Source organism: Ursus americanus, chromosome 19 (genome assembly GCF_024610735.1).
Source record: "Ursus americanus isolate L20-20 chromosome 19, mUrsAme1.1.p, whole genome shotgun sequence".
Lineage (NCBI taxonomy): Eukaryota > Metazoa > Chordata > Mammalia > Carnivora > Ursidae > Ursus > Ursus americanus.
The window spans coordinates 47,571,763-47,585,769 of record NC_142145.1 but is presented as its reverse complement, the minus strand read 5'-3'; the positions used below and the strand labels follow the sequence as shown (position 1 = coordinate 47,585,769).

The 14,007-nt window shown below is 50.0% G+C and overlaps 1 protein-coding gene across 11 annotated transcripts in view; it reads left to right on the top strand.

Annotated features, from left to right (window-relative positions):
* GREB1L (GREB1 like retinoic acid receptor coactivator) overlaps positions 1 to 14,007 on the top strand; it is a 265,250-nt gene that overhangs the window by 228,590 nt on the left and 22,653 nt on the right. For all 11 annotated transcript variants that reach the window (XR_015727761.1, XR_006776899.2, XM_045781919.2 and 8 more), the window contains 5 exons: positions 2,586 to 2,925; positions 7,807 to 7,922; positions 8,528 to 8,772; positions 11,258 to 11,832; positions 12,018 to 12,120. Coding sequence is in view for 9 of the 11 variants with exons in the window: in XM_045781919.2 (XP_045637875.2) it covers positions 2,586 to 2,925; positions 7,807 to 7,922; positions 8,528 to 8,772; positions 11,258 to 11,832; positions 12,018 to 12,120 (1,379 nt within the window). In the remaining 2 variants the exon portion in view is untranslated. The remainder of the gene's footprint in view (positions 1 to 2,585; positions 2,926 to 7,806; positions 7,923 to 8,527; positions 8,773 to 11,257; positions 11,833 to 12,017; positions 12,121 to 14,007) is intronic.

Below are 14,007 nucleotides of genomic sequence, written 5' to 3'. Positions count from 1 at the left end.
AATTATGAAGTGGAACAAAGGTGAACCACCCCATGGCCTCCCCAGCTGCTAGGCGGCTGCCTGTGCTCCCAGCTGGCAGCCAGAAAGTTCATCACAGGCTCATCCTCACTTTGCCAACACCTCTTTTCTTGACCAGCACCTCCTTGTGCCTGCAAAGGGGTCCTCTTTGCCCATGTGTACTCGCTTTGCCAGCAGGCCTGGCTCTCTGAGGAATAACTCACAAATAAATTTTCTGCCTGCTCTATAGCTGTAAAAAGTGCCAATTTGAACAAAGTGATCCTCTGACTTGGCAGTCAAGGCGGGGTAGGGGTGGAGTACCAGTGGGTGTTGGGAGGAGGCAAGGACACCCCTATTTGCGAGGCTTCCTTGACTAAGCAGGGCTCGGGTGATAGGAAGCTGCACCACCAGGGGGTGCTGTTTCTCCAGTCAGCTCCAAGTCTCCTCTGGGAACCAAGGCACGTTCTATGGGAAGATACAGTTACTGCTATCTGTGGGGCTGCCCTCAAATGATCAATTGTTAATAACAATACTTATGCTTTTTATGTCTGATACTTTGCAAACATGATACTAATGTTTCAGTTTTCTTTACTGTAGTCTTAAGTATCGGAGAAATAAACTGACAACACCACCATTCTGTGTCACCAATAAGAGTTTAGGATCCAGGGATGATCCGTTATGACTCTGTCAACAAATAACCTGACTAGGCCAGTGCTTCTCAAAAGTTAATGTGCATACAAATCACCTGGGGATCTTGTCAGGATGTGAGATCTGATTCAGATAGCTGGGGTGGGGGAATTTGACATTTCTAACAAGCTCCCAGGTGGTGCGGCTACTGGGCCATAGACCACACTCAGAGAAGCTGCTGGTCCACAGCCACACTCAGAGAAGCTGCTGGTCCACAGGCCACACTCAGAGAAGCTGCTGGTCCACAGATCACACTCAGAGAAGCTGCTGGTCCACAGCCACACTCAGAGAAGCTGCTGGTCCACAGATCACACTCAGAGAAGCTGCTGGTCCACAGCCACACTCAGAGAAGCTGCTGGTCCACAGACCACACTCAGAGAAGCTGCTGGTCCACAGGCCACACTCAGAGAAGCTGCTGGTCCACAGACCACACTCAGAGAAGCTGCTGGTCCACAGGCCACACTCAGAGAAGCTGCTGGTCCACAGCTACACTCAGAGAAGCTGCTGGTCCACAGCCACACTCAGAGAAGCTGCTGGTCCACAGACCACACTCAGAGAAGCTGCTGGTCCACAGACCACACTCAGAGAAGCTGCTGGTCCACAGGCCACACTCAGAAGCTGCTGGTCCACAGCTACACTCAGAGAAGCTGCTGGTCCACAGACCACACTCAGAGAAGTTGCTGGTCCACAGACCACACTCAGAGAAGTTGCTGGTCCACAGCCACACTCAGAGAAGCTGCTGGTCCACAGCCACACTCAGAGAAGCTGCTGGTCCACAGGCCACACTCAGAGAAGCTGCTGGCCCACAGATCACACTCAGAGAAGCTGCTGGTCCACAGCCACACTCAGAGAAGCTGCTGGTCCACAGATCACACTCAGAGAAGCTGCTGGTCCACAGGCCACACTCAGAGAAGCTGCTGGTCCACAGGCCACACTCAGAGAAGCTGCTGGTCCACAGCTACACTCAGAGAAGCTGCTGGTCCACAGACCACACTCAGAGAAGCTGCTGGTCCACAGCCACACTCAGAGAAGCTGCTGGTCCACAGCCACACTCAGAGAAGCTGCTGGTCCACAGCCACACTCAGAGAAGCTGCTGGTCCACAGGCCACACTCAGAGAAGCTGCTGGCCCACAGATCACACTCAGAGAAGCTGCTGGTCCACAGCCACACTCAGAGAAGCTCCTGGTCCACAGATCACACTCAGAGAAGCTGCTGGTCCACAGGCCACACTCAGAGAAGCTGCTGGTCCACAGGCCACACTCAGAGAAGCTGCTGGTCCACAGCCACACTCAGAGAAGCTGCTGGTCCACAGGCCACACTCAGAGAAGCTGCTGGTCCACAACCACACTCAGAGAAGCTGCTGGTCCACAGGCCACACTCAGAGAAGCTGCTGGTCCACAGATCACAACCAGAGAAGCTGCTGGCCCACAGATCACACTCAGAGAAGCTGCTGGTCCACAGCCACACTCAGAGAAGCTGCTGGTCCACAGGCCACACTCAGAGAAGCTGCTGGTCCACAGCCACACTCAGAGAAGCTGCTGGTCCACAGATCACAACCAGAGAAGCTGCTGGTCCACAGCCACACTCAGAGAAGCTGCTGGTCCACAGCCACACTCAGAGAAGCTGCTGGTCCACAGATCACAACCAGAGAAGTTAGGGTCACTAGACCATCCCTAAACCTCTTTAACTCTCTGTACCTATCCCAACAGTTTCTGACTCACAAGCGTTGAAAGCTCCTCTTTTCCCTCCAGCGATGTGGGCTCCAGGTCACACTAGGGCTCCAGCCCACCACTGATCAGTAACCCCTTCCCACCATGCGGGATCTGCAGTCCTCCCACACAGAGCTTGCTGTCCCAGCTGGTCCCGCTGCCCAAGTGCTAGCTCCCTGTGTTCTGTTGAAGGTACCCCAGGCTGCACAGCATGGTCGTCCGCTGCTACCTTCTCATCCAGCAGTACTCAGAGGCTCTGATGGCTCTCACCACCATGGCGTCACTCCGAGACCACAGCACACCGGAGACGCTCAGCATTATGGATGACCTCATCAGCTACCCAGGAAAAACCAGAAGTGGGCGGGGACACATGCTCATCATCAGGGTGCCCTCTGTGCAGCTGGCGATGTTAGCCAAGGAGCGGCTGCAGGAGGTGCGCGACAAGCTGGGGCTGCAGTACCGCTTTGAGATCATCCTCGGGAACCCTGCCTCCGAACTCAGTGTCGCAACGCACTTTGTGGCGAGATTAAAGGTTAGCAGTGGTCGGACATCTCTCCTTTGATATACCATTTGTTTCTGTTTTCTAGGAACCCCACATAGGTGGCTCAGAGGCCTGAGTTTTGCACATGTGTTGATTTGGTCTTCATGACAGGGTTAAGGCTAAACCAAGGGACGTACACGCTTCCCTAACTGGAGCCAGGTTATTAAGATTCTGCCGAGCCCCCTTTTTAGCATGTGCCTGCATGGTCTTCCATGCTCTCCAACTGCAGGTGCAAAAATGAGATGACCCAATTTGACCCCATGTTTATTGACCTTGTTCAAGATGCATCTAGCCCACGGCCATCCGTTTTCTCAGAAAAAAAGGTAAGTTGTTCTCTCGGACCTCTGTGGGTTCGCCTTTAAGTGACATCAATTCACTAATTCTTTTCTGTCTACCTAGCCTGTCAGCTCAGGTCTAGAGTCGGTAGGTAAAGTATTCTGTTTTCTCTTCAGTACTCATATAGAGCTGTTCCCTACCCTCTTGCTTGTGGATTCTTCAACCGTTTGTTGTTTCACTGAACTCGCCTTGATGCCCAGCCCTGAGGCTTGCTGGTCTGACTTCTCCAAGCCCGCTGCAGAGGGATTAGTGCATGAGCACGGGCCAACCCCCTCGCATGGCCAGCGGGACTGCTTTTCCTAAACCCCCCCTGGTAGGCATGGAGGGGGCGGGCAGAATTCCTAAATCAGCTCAGCTAACTCCCTACTTTATGCCCTGCTCAGGTTTTTCTGGGGACTTTTATAATCTAATGTGTCCTAGCCATTTGGAAGCATTTAATAAAATAACTGCATATATATATATATATATAGGCATGATACCAAGCTAAGTAGTGTATGTCTGAACTAGACCAGCACACTAAATACTGAGCTAAATTGGGTTAAGAAAAATCTAGTTTGGTGGGGCGCCTGGGTGGCACAGCGGTTAAGCGTCTGCCTTCGGCTCAGGGCGTGATCCCGGCGTTCTGGGATCGAGCCCCACATCAGGCTCCTCGGCTATGAGCCTGCTTCTTCCTCTCCCACTCCCCCTGCTTGTGTTCCCTCTCTCGCTGGCTGTCTCTATCTCCGTCGAATAAATAAATAAAATCTTAAAAAAAAAAAATCTAGTTTGGGACACCTGGGTGGCTCAGTCGGTTAAGCGTCTGCCTTTGGCTCAGGTCATGATCCCAGGGTCTTGGGTTCGAGTTCTGCATTGGGCTCCTTGCTCAGCAGGGAGGCTGCTTCTCCCTCTGCCTGCCACTCCCCCTGCTTGTGTGCTCGCTCTCTCTCTCTCTCTGGAAAATAAATAAAATCTTTTTTAAAAAAAGAAAAGAAATATCTAGTTTGGCACAAATTTTATGAAAAGAAAACACAGTTTTCATTTTTACCCTGGGCTGCAGTTTCCCACCTGCAAAATGAGAGACTAGTTGGACTGTAAGACCTCAGAGAGCTCTAATTTGAGGATGTTATTCAGCGTCCATAAAGCATTTTGCAAACATTAACCTTTTTATTGTATTCTGTTAGCTAACCTAAATTGAATATAATCTGAAATGCAAACAAAATATATTAGCTTGACAAGCAACTGGAACAAATAAATCTGTCTAAAAATAGAAACCCTATATTTCATGGAAGTTGAAACATTTATCTGTCATATGTAGATATAATGTTCATAATTTCAAGATTATAGTTATAGACCACATAACTGTGAGATTTCTAGGATGAATAACAAATGAGAGTCCTGAAACTCTTCTTACAGTATAATTCACTGAGACAATGTCTTGAGACAATTTGAATGATACTAATGGTTGAAGAATCTGGAAAGGCAAATAATCTGCAGGGAGATGGTTGAAGACGATGTGAGGCTGCAGAATCTTCTCTGGGTCTCCATGACACTGATCGAGTGCAGCCACCTATAGTTGAGGTCATTCAGAGTCGTCATAAGTGCCAGTCACTAAGTCAGTATAAATCAGCAGGTCCTACATAATTCACCCCTCTGGGCCATAGGTTGAAAACCAAAATCAAGACCTGAGGTACGTTGTTATTATCATTTTTTTTTAACTTCCGTAAGTAATCCCTACACCCTGTGTGGGACTTGAACCTGCCACCCCGAGATCAAGAGTCCTAACTGGCTGCTAGCACATCAGGAATCACCTTCAGGGCCGTGAGACAGCAGTTGTTCCGTGAGTACTGTTCTGAGAGTGCCGTACCTGAATGTAATTCAGGTGATTCAGGTCAGGTAATTCTCAGAACAGTTATATCTCAATTTGTATGAGTAGCTGCCAGGCACCGACCACATAAGAGAGAGTTCCATATTGTCAAAAGTGGTGGATCACATCAATCCATCCTTTCTCTGTGTAGAAGTAAAAATATGAAATCCCACTGAAATGTTCGTATCCTAAGCAAGACTGCCACTTGCCAGGTGATTTCTGCTTCATGCATTTATTTCTTTTTCTTTTTTTTTAAAGATTTATTTATTTATTTGAGAGGGAGAGGGAAAAAAAACACGAGTGAAGGGAGGGGCAGAAGGAGAGGGAGAGAGAGAATCCTCAAGAAAACTGCCCACTGCGCGCAGAGTGCAACCCGGGGCTTGATCCCACAACCCTGAGATCATGAGCTGAACCAAAATCAAGAGTCAAATGCTTAACCAACTGAGCCACCCAGGTGCCCCCTTCACATGTTTGTCTCTAAGTTACCAACCTCCTTTATCACTGGCAGGGCGGCACAGGTGGGTGGGTGTGCCTGTTCTCTGTAGTCTTGGGTAACATCGTCTGCCTCTTCTTCCGTTGGATGGCCTTATTTTCGTGGTTCTCCTGAATCACCCCGCTGTGTCTTGTGATTAACTTATAAGTGAGGACAAGCATACTGGAAGGATACAAGGCTTAAACCTAAATAAATCAATTCGTCCAAAAGGCCTGTGAAGTTTTCATCAGATTTCCTTGACCTTGAGCCACATATTTTCCTTGAACTCAGTGCCCACCCAGTCTTTTGTGTTGTTTTAAACGCTCTGCAGTGAAATCATCCTGAGGGCATGGTCAGCCCATTGAAGAACTGTGGCCATCATTCATCAGAAGTAGCAGAGGGATGGAAAAGCATGTTGTGGTGGTTTGGCAAGCTCTAATTGGTCAAGAGGAAAAGCAAGATTTCTTTAATAGTCTTTTAAAAATTAATCTTTTTGTACAGTAAAACATAATATCCCTTATCTCATCATTATAACTACCTCATTATTTGTGGAACCATGACCAGTGGATGGTTTCTGGGAGATGCAATCCATTCAGGGAGAACCTCAGTGTCAGGGACATCATGAGTCCAATGTGAAGGTTATATAAGTAAAATTATTCCTGTTCTCATAATTGTTTACTCTAAATCAAAGTGTTATTACATTCACTTTGACATGACAATGTATGGAAAATTGAATTTTTGTAGGTACCTTTCTTCTAATATTTAAAAAAATATTTTTGATAGATTTTTTTTTTAAGTAGGCTCCACACCCAGCGTGGAGCCCAATGCAGGGCTTGAACTCACAACCCTGAGATCAAGACCTAAGCTGAAATCAAGAGTCAAATGTTTAACCCACTGAGCCATCCAGGCACCTGAATAGATTGATTTTCTAAGACAAAAAAAAGTCTCTCAAATTCGTAAACAGCTATATAGATCCATTCATTTCCCTTTGGTATGCAAATATATGATGAAAAAAATTGGGCCACAAGGTTAGAGTGCTTCCCATTTTACAAATTACATACATTTTATTCGAATAATTGTGGGTATATTCATTTCTAAAGGCTGTTTTATCTAGACACCAACAAATCATTAATCAAACCCTATTACATTATTTCTTGCCTATTAGATTTCTTTTTATCCCATTTTGTGTTTAGCAAAAGAAGTACCTGTCTATTTAAAATAAAATGTATGCATTACCTAACACCTCTTACTCTCTGTTCCCTACGGCATTATCAGAAATGTCAGTTTATTTCCTATCATAACTCCTGATAGAAAGCTGTTAAGAGCATAGTTAGATGCTAGACACTTTATAAAAAGTAGTAGAAATCACCTTATCTACTTAAGAGGTAGCCTATTTTCTTTCTGCTCTAAAATATAAAAATCTATAAGATCTTTTGAACATCTTTCAAGTTGATGGGATTTTTTTTCTTCTCCCCGATTGGCGTTCCATTTATTAAAGATACACGTACTTGTGTATATACGTGTTAATCTACATCAGAAGTTGACGCTTCATGGGTTATTTGTGAAACCATAAGCTAATTGCATTGCTCTTCTTAGTAAGGGGCAGGGTGTTTTGTTTTTTTTTTAATTGGTCCAGAGTTGGTTCTATTTTTAAGCCTTCTTAAAAGAGACTTTTAAAAGCCCCAAGCCAATTGTTACTTGTCACTTATTTTGAAAGTCAATATAGAAAGAAAGAGGGGAAATAACCATCAAGGGTAACTAACTTCATGATTTTTTTGGTGAAAATGTCTGTTCTCGGGGAGTTTTATTGAGATGCTTTTATTAGTCCTTCATAACTGAAGCTGTCTTTTTCAGTTAGTCTGTCCTGAGAGTCTGTCCATTACATGAAGAAAGTGTATTTAAGAGCCTCGAGCCAGGCGGTGTAACCAGGGTCATTCACCTCGTGTGCTTCTTTGGCCCGTGTGGCCACTGCATGATGTAGGACAAGATCTCCCGTTTTGTCCTCCTGAGATAAAACCGAAGGCCACGTTCTTCGAGATTGCTTTGTTATGCTTTTTAGTAGCAATGTAGTATGTATACACACACACATACACATACACATACACACACTGGAAGTCATTTGGAAGCACAAAGGCATCTAAAATCTGGACCTAGTAACCTTTTAAAAAGTGGAAACTTAAATAAGCGGTTTTAATTTTATCATATGGATCCCTTTCTATAGACCTGGAGAGGAAATGAACCAGAAGAGTGGACCCCTCGGACATACCAAGATTTAGAAGGTCTGCCTTGTATTGTGATATTAACTGGCAAAGATCCTCTTGGAGAAACCTTTCCCAGGTATGATGTGAACGGTCGGTTCTCATTTCTCATTAGTTGCCCAGCTAAGCTGATGGCTAAAACTTGGCTGACACTGAGCTATTGCATTCACTGGGCGAGGAGGAAGAGAATCGCTTTCCTCGAAGAGAAAAGACACACACCCTTCCTGGACTCTTTCTTTTGACTTTCCTGAGATTGCCTAGCATTTGGGGGAATGGAAGGTAGTGATGGTGAGAAGTGTTTCTGTATCAAAGCAGGGCCACCAGAGAGGCAGGGAGGAAAAGCATCCGCCCTAAACTGGGTTTTTTTTATTTGGATGAAGTGTCTCTTCATCTGCTGCTCCCAACCCCTTTAAGGGCCCAGGGCCTGGGGACAGGAAGGCGGTAACGACAATAATGGCAGCACAAGCTGCATGCTTCCTGTGCGTCAGGCATTGTTGCAAATGCCTTCCCTGTGCCATCCGTTCGTTCCTTACAACAAACACACAAGCCAGGCGCTGTTGTTCTCTTTCATCCTTGGAGAAAAGGAAGTGGCTAGTGCGAGGTCAGAACAGCAAGGAGGCAACAAAGCTGAGGTTTGACTCAAGGCCAGATGGACTCACCCAAAACATCATGACGTCTGTGCAGGTCTTTGAAGTACTGTGACCTCCGGCTCATCGACTCAAGCTATTTAACTCGCACAGCCTTGGAGCAGGAAGTGGGTCTGGCGTGCTGCTATGTCTCAAAAGAGGTCATCAGGGGCCCCGCTGTCGCCCTGGACCTTAGTGGGAAGGAGCAGGAAAGAGCCACGGCCAGCGAGAACGATGCCGATGAGCTGCTGATGGACCTGGAGAGGCCGCAGAGCAACAGTAGTGCTGTCACTGGGACGTCGGGTCAGTGCTTCCTTTTCTCTCTGCAGGGGCGGGACGGGAGTGAGGAGGGGGGAGGCATCGGGAAAGCAGAGGCATTTACTCACACCCCTCAAGCATGTCAGAGGCACCCTCGGTGACTGGAGCATCCGGTCCAGACCTCAGTTCCCCAGGAGAGGTACTTGGAAAACATAACTGTTGAACAGCCACAGAATACTTCTCTGGGTAAACATTTAATGAAGAGCGTGGTCATAAGCTAAGTATAATAAATACATTTTACCAACCCCAGCCTGCACTGTTTTCCCTAGTCTTTTCCACCCTTAATCACCTCATGGATGTTATACATCTGATATTTGCACAGAAACCTTCTTTTCCTTCTAGATCCGAAAGCTGTGAAGTTTGTGCGCATTAGCTTAGTACCTGGCGCAGTGTTTACTTGTTTGAATGAATGAATGAATGAATGAATGAATGGCTTTTGTAAGCAGTTAATGGCAACCGAAGGCCACTCTGGGGCCCCTGGCTGTGCTGACCCACCATGCAGCCCGCCAGCCCCTCTCCTGGAGCGTTACGAATGGCCTCTGGCAGTGCCCGGCATGAACTAATGATAAATTATATTACAGCAAATGCAGCACCGTTTCCACTTTTTTTTTCTCACAAGGAAAGTAATAAAACTCAACATAGAAAACTTGGAGAATGTAACAAAGGATAGAGAAGAGGTTAAAAATTAAAACCCCAGGGTGCTGAGCTGGCTCAGGCAGTAGAGCATGAGATGCTTGATCTTGGGGTTGTGAGTTCGAGCCCCACATTCGGGGTGGAGATTACTTTTAAAATAAATAGGGGGCACCTGGGTGGCTCAGTTGGTTAAGTGTCTGCCTTGGGCTCAGGTCATGATCCGGAGTCCTGGGGTCGAGCCTCTCATTGGACTCCCTGCTCAGCGGGAATCCACTTTTCCCTCTGCCCCTCCCCAGCTCATGCTCACTCATGCTCTCTCTCAAATAAAATCTTTAAAATAAATGAATAAATAAGTAAAATGAAAATGAAAACCCCACTACCAGAGAAGACCACTATGAACGTTCTTCTTTCCCACGTCTCCCCTCCTCCGTCATCGTAACACATACATGCAAACACACATATGATTTCAGGTCGAAAGCAGCCCTGGTGTGTCTGCTCATGCTGGCAGCTGCTGTGGGAATCGAAGAGGCAGGCATCTATGGGGCTTTCTGTCTTGATCGGGACCCTCAGCCTGGACGAGCGTGAGGACTGTTCTACTGGGTGTGACCAGCTGCTCGCCTCAGCCAGGGGTCAGGGCTCTACCTTCCTCCAACCACCCCCCCAACTCCAGGCTCCCCAGTTGTTTCTCTGAGACCAGTTCAGAATAAGGGCAAGAGGTTTGGGGGATAGTAAAAAGTAACAGAAGGGAAGGGGAACTATTACATCTGGAAGTTTCTGGATACCAGCATCAGTGAGGGAGAGGCGAGGGGGTGTTCACCTCCTTCCTGGAGCTCTTTAATCAGACCCCTCTTTCCCTGCACTTCCAGAGCTGCCCCACAAGGCTCACACGGTCTTGGCCTTGTTCCGATTACCTGGCACAAAGGTCATGGCTTGCCTTCTGCTGCTTAGTTTCCCTCCCTCCAGGGACAACCCAACCTGCCTGTGCTCCCACCACTGAGCACACATCCCTCAGCCCTTGGGCTGACTCGGGGGGTCCTTGGAAAAGCTCACTGCCCAAAGTGGGCCGGCTCTAAAGGTCAGGGCTGTGAGGGGGAAAGCAGACATACAAGATGGAAGGACACAAAAGTCAATGAGCAGGTGGAGTGACTTGGTTGCAAAACCTCCAGTTTCTGGCTGTTCCCCTGGGATCTCCTGAGGTTGGGATTTGACCTACATGCCTGGGAGCACCGATCTGAGCTCAGGGAGGGCCTACAGTCCTGAAGGTGTGAGCTCTTAGTTTGTCTGCAAGCGAAAGAGTGGCTGACCCATCAGAGGGGAACACGTATCTGAAGTGAATTGGCCAAATGCACAGGGATCTCTGGACGAAAGCAAGACCTCACTGAGTGTAGATTGTGCCTGACATCCTCTTTCATGTGGAGACATTCCCCCATGCTGGTTTGGGCCTGGGGAACTTCTCCACAACCAGAAGGGTGAGACCCTTGGGACCCCAGGAGGTGGCAGGTGCCCTGGAGCAGGACTTAAACGCGGAGCCTGTATTGGTCAGGGTCCTGGAATGAATCGGGTGGCATATCCAAATGAGGTTACCGAGGAGGGTTTAATAACATCACGCCATTTACAAAGACAGGGGTAGGATTTAGAAAAGGAGCACGAGGTATAGTTACCCTCAGGGCGCCCTGAGCACCCTGGGCCCAAGGAAGCTGGCAGAGGAAGCAGCGTCTGGGGCTGGAGAGGGCACAGCCCTCATGGAGAAAGACCGTCTAGCCCGGCCGGCATGCAGGGAGGGAGCCAGGGAGTAAATAGCCGAGCCCTGCTGATCGGTATGTCCGTCCTCTTTCAGGCTCCATCATGGAGAACGGGGTGAGCTCTTCCAGCACCGCCGACAAGTCCCAGAAACTGTCCCTGACCCCCAGCTTCCAGAGCCCGGCCAACAGCATGGGGCTGGATGAAGGGGTCTCCACGGGCACAGCGGGAGCGGGCGACACTCTGAAGCAGGAGTGCGATTCCCTGGGCCCCCAGATGGCCAGCAGCACCACCTCCAAGCCGTCGTCGTCCTCCTCGTCGGGCCCCCGGGCCCTCCCGTGGCCGGGGCAGCCGCCCCAGGGCTGCAGGGGCCTGCCTGCCGCCCTGCCCCCGATCGTGATCCTATCGAAGGCGGCCTACAGCCTCCTGGGCTCGCAGCGGGGAGGCAAGCCGCCCGCGTCCTCCTCGCTGCTGCCGCACGCCGACGTGGCCTGGGTGAGCTCCCTGCGGCCGCTGCTGCACAAGGACATGAGCAGCGAGGAGCAGTCCCTCTACTACCGGCAGTGGACCTCGGCTCGGCAGCACCACGCCGACTTCAGCAACCAGCCGGACCCCGCCTCGGGCGTCCGCACCTGCCACCCCCGGCGGCTGCTGCTAACCGGCCCCCCTCAGGTAGGCCCTGCGGTCCCCAAGAAGGAAGGGAGCCGGGCAGCCGCGCGAGGTGGCGGGGGGGACCCAGAGCGGTGAGGTCCTCGCTCGGGCCTCTCAGGGGCAGGACAGATGCCAGAGCTCAGGTGTGAAATCTCGTCTCTTCTTCCCTCTCTTCCCCTCCCCCTCCCATGAAACACTTGCATCAGGTGGGAAAGACCGGCTCCTATTTACAGTTCCTTAGGATCCTCTTCCGCATGCTCATCAGGCTCCTGGAGGTGGACGTGTATGACGAGGGGGAGATCAACACGGGTGAGTTCCGGCCCCGGCAGGGCTGGGTTCCCCCGTGCCTGACGTGCAGGGTTATCGGGACGCTAAGGGCGCCAAACGCTTGCCAGGACGCCGCGGCCACTTTTGAGCTCTGTAAGTTCGGGTGGCGACTTGCACTTCTTCGGCCCCCCCTCAGGTCCGGCGGGTGGCAGGCGAAGAGGCATTTCACAAAGCCCTCCCAGGGGGATTATTGCTTATATGGGTTTGAAGGTCACTTGCGGTGTTCCGCTTGGGGTCCAGGCGCGTCTGGTAGGCGCCGCCGGCTGCTTCTGCTTTCACCGCAGGCTCGGAGCGAAGGGGTATGGATCGCTCTAAGGAAATGGAAACTTCTCTGGGCAGAACTGCCACCTCGCGCCCTGAACAACCCCCTGCCCGTTTGCAGGAAGATGCCGGAGCTAGTGCTTGGCAGGGCTGTGGGGGCTGGTGTTCAAACAGAGTATCTCCCATCCTCCTCCTCCTGGAACCCCCTTCTCAGCCCTTCCCCGCCAGCTGTCACCGGTGGGAGGGTTCCACGGTAGCCGGTCCGGCGGAGCCGGAGAGTGAGCGTGAGCAGGGGTCAGCCAGCATTAGCTCTGTAGCTAAGGAGAGCTTGGCCTCCAAACTGTGGCGTCACACCTTGGAGCGGTGGCCTGTGCTGGGGGGGGGGGGGGGGCGGTAGAGGTAATCAGGCGGAAGCTCTTCCAAGCCCCTCAAAGATGAGTCTGGAAAAGGGAAAGGCCTTGGCATCTTCTGTCCCATTGGCCCTCAGATCTTACCCCACATGTTTGTCCTAAATAGTCGGACGTGTTCTGTGACAAGCCCAAGGGACCCGTTCAGCCCAGAGCAAGGCTAAGCAAAACCAGCCATATTTAATCATTTCGTTATCACTTTCGGCCCTATATCTCCACTTCTTACCAGCCCATATCCGTGATTGCAGACACACACACACACACACACACACACAGGCCCATCTTCCCACCCACCTCTCCTTGTTTGTGTCCCCACCTGAGCTGCCCCAGACCCGCAGGCGCAACACAGAGGGGACCCATGAGCTCCAAGTTGGCCTCGAAACACTCGGGGCTGCCTGGAGGGGCCTGGCACCAAGAGGGCAAAGGCAGAACCAGACAGACAAGGAATGAGGGACCTGTCATCTCACCAACCTTCCCACTAAAGCCCCTGGGCTCCAAAGACGACGACACCTTTAACGGTCCCCTCAGAGCCCGCTACCCTGCTCTGGGGCTTTAATCTGTGACGAGCCGCGAGAGAATCGACGGCAGCTGGTGTGACAGGCAAACCGGGCGCTGGTGGTGAGAGGGGCCGTTAGCGTGGCTTTATTCCTTCTACCTTATTTTAGTGCAGGTGAATGCGATGGTGCTCTGGAGAGGCTTTTTTTGTTTTTTTAAACTAGAGTAAGTTTTGGGTTTTATTTATTTTTTAAAGATTTTATTTGAGAGACAGCGTGCACGCGAGCAGGGGAGGGGCAGAGGGAGAGGGAGGAGCAGACTCTCTGCTGAGCGGGGAGCCTGGGATCAGGACCTGAGCTGAAGGCAGACGTTTAACTGACTGAGCCACCCAGGTGCCCCAAGCTTTGGGTTTTAAATAAAATGCAAACTTAAGCTCAGGGATATAAAAATAAATGATATTGTGTTAAAAAATAATAGCTGTACTTATAGTCTCAAGGCTTTTTTTTCTTTTAAAGCTTTTCTCTTTCTCCCTTTGAAAGTTTTCTTAAGCTTTTGGATCTTCTGAATTTTATCAATAATAACAATAAATATTCTCTATTGGACCCCCCCCCCCCACGCCTGCCATGCCCGAGCACTTTCAGTGCACCATCTGGAGTTCTTAGCAATAACCGGGGTAGCGCGGTGGTGCAGGTGTGAAGTCAGAAGG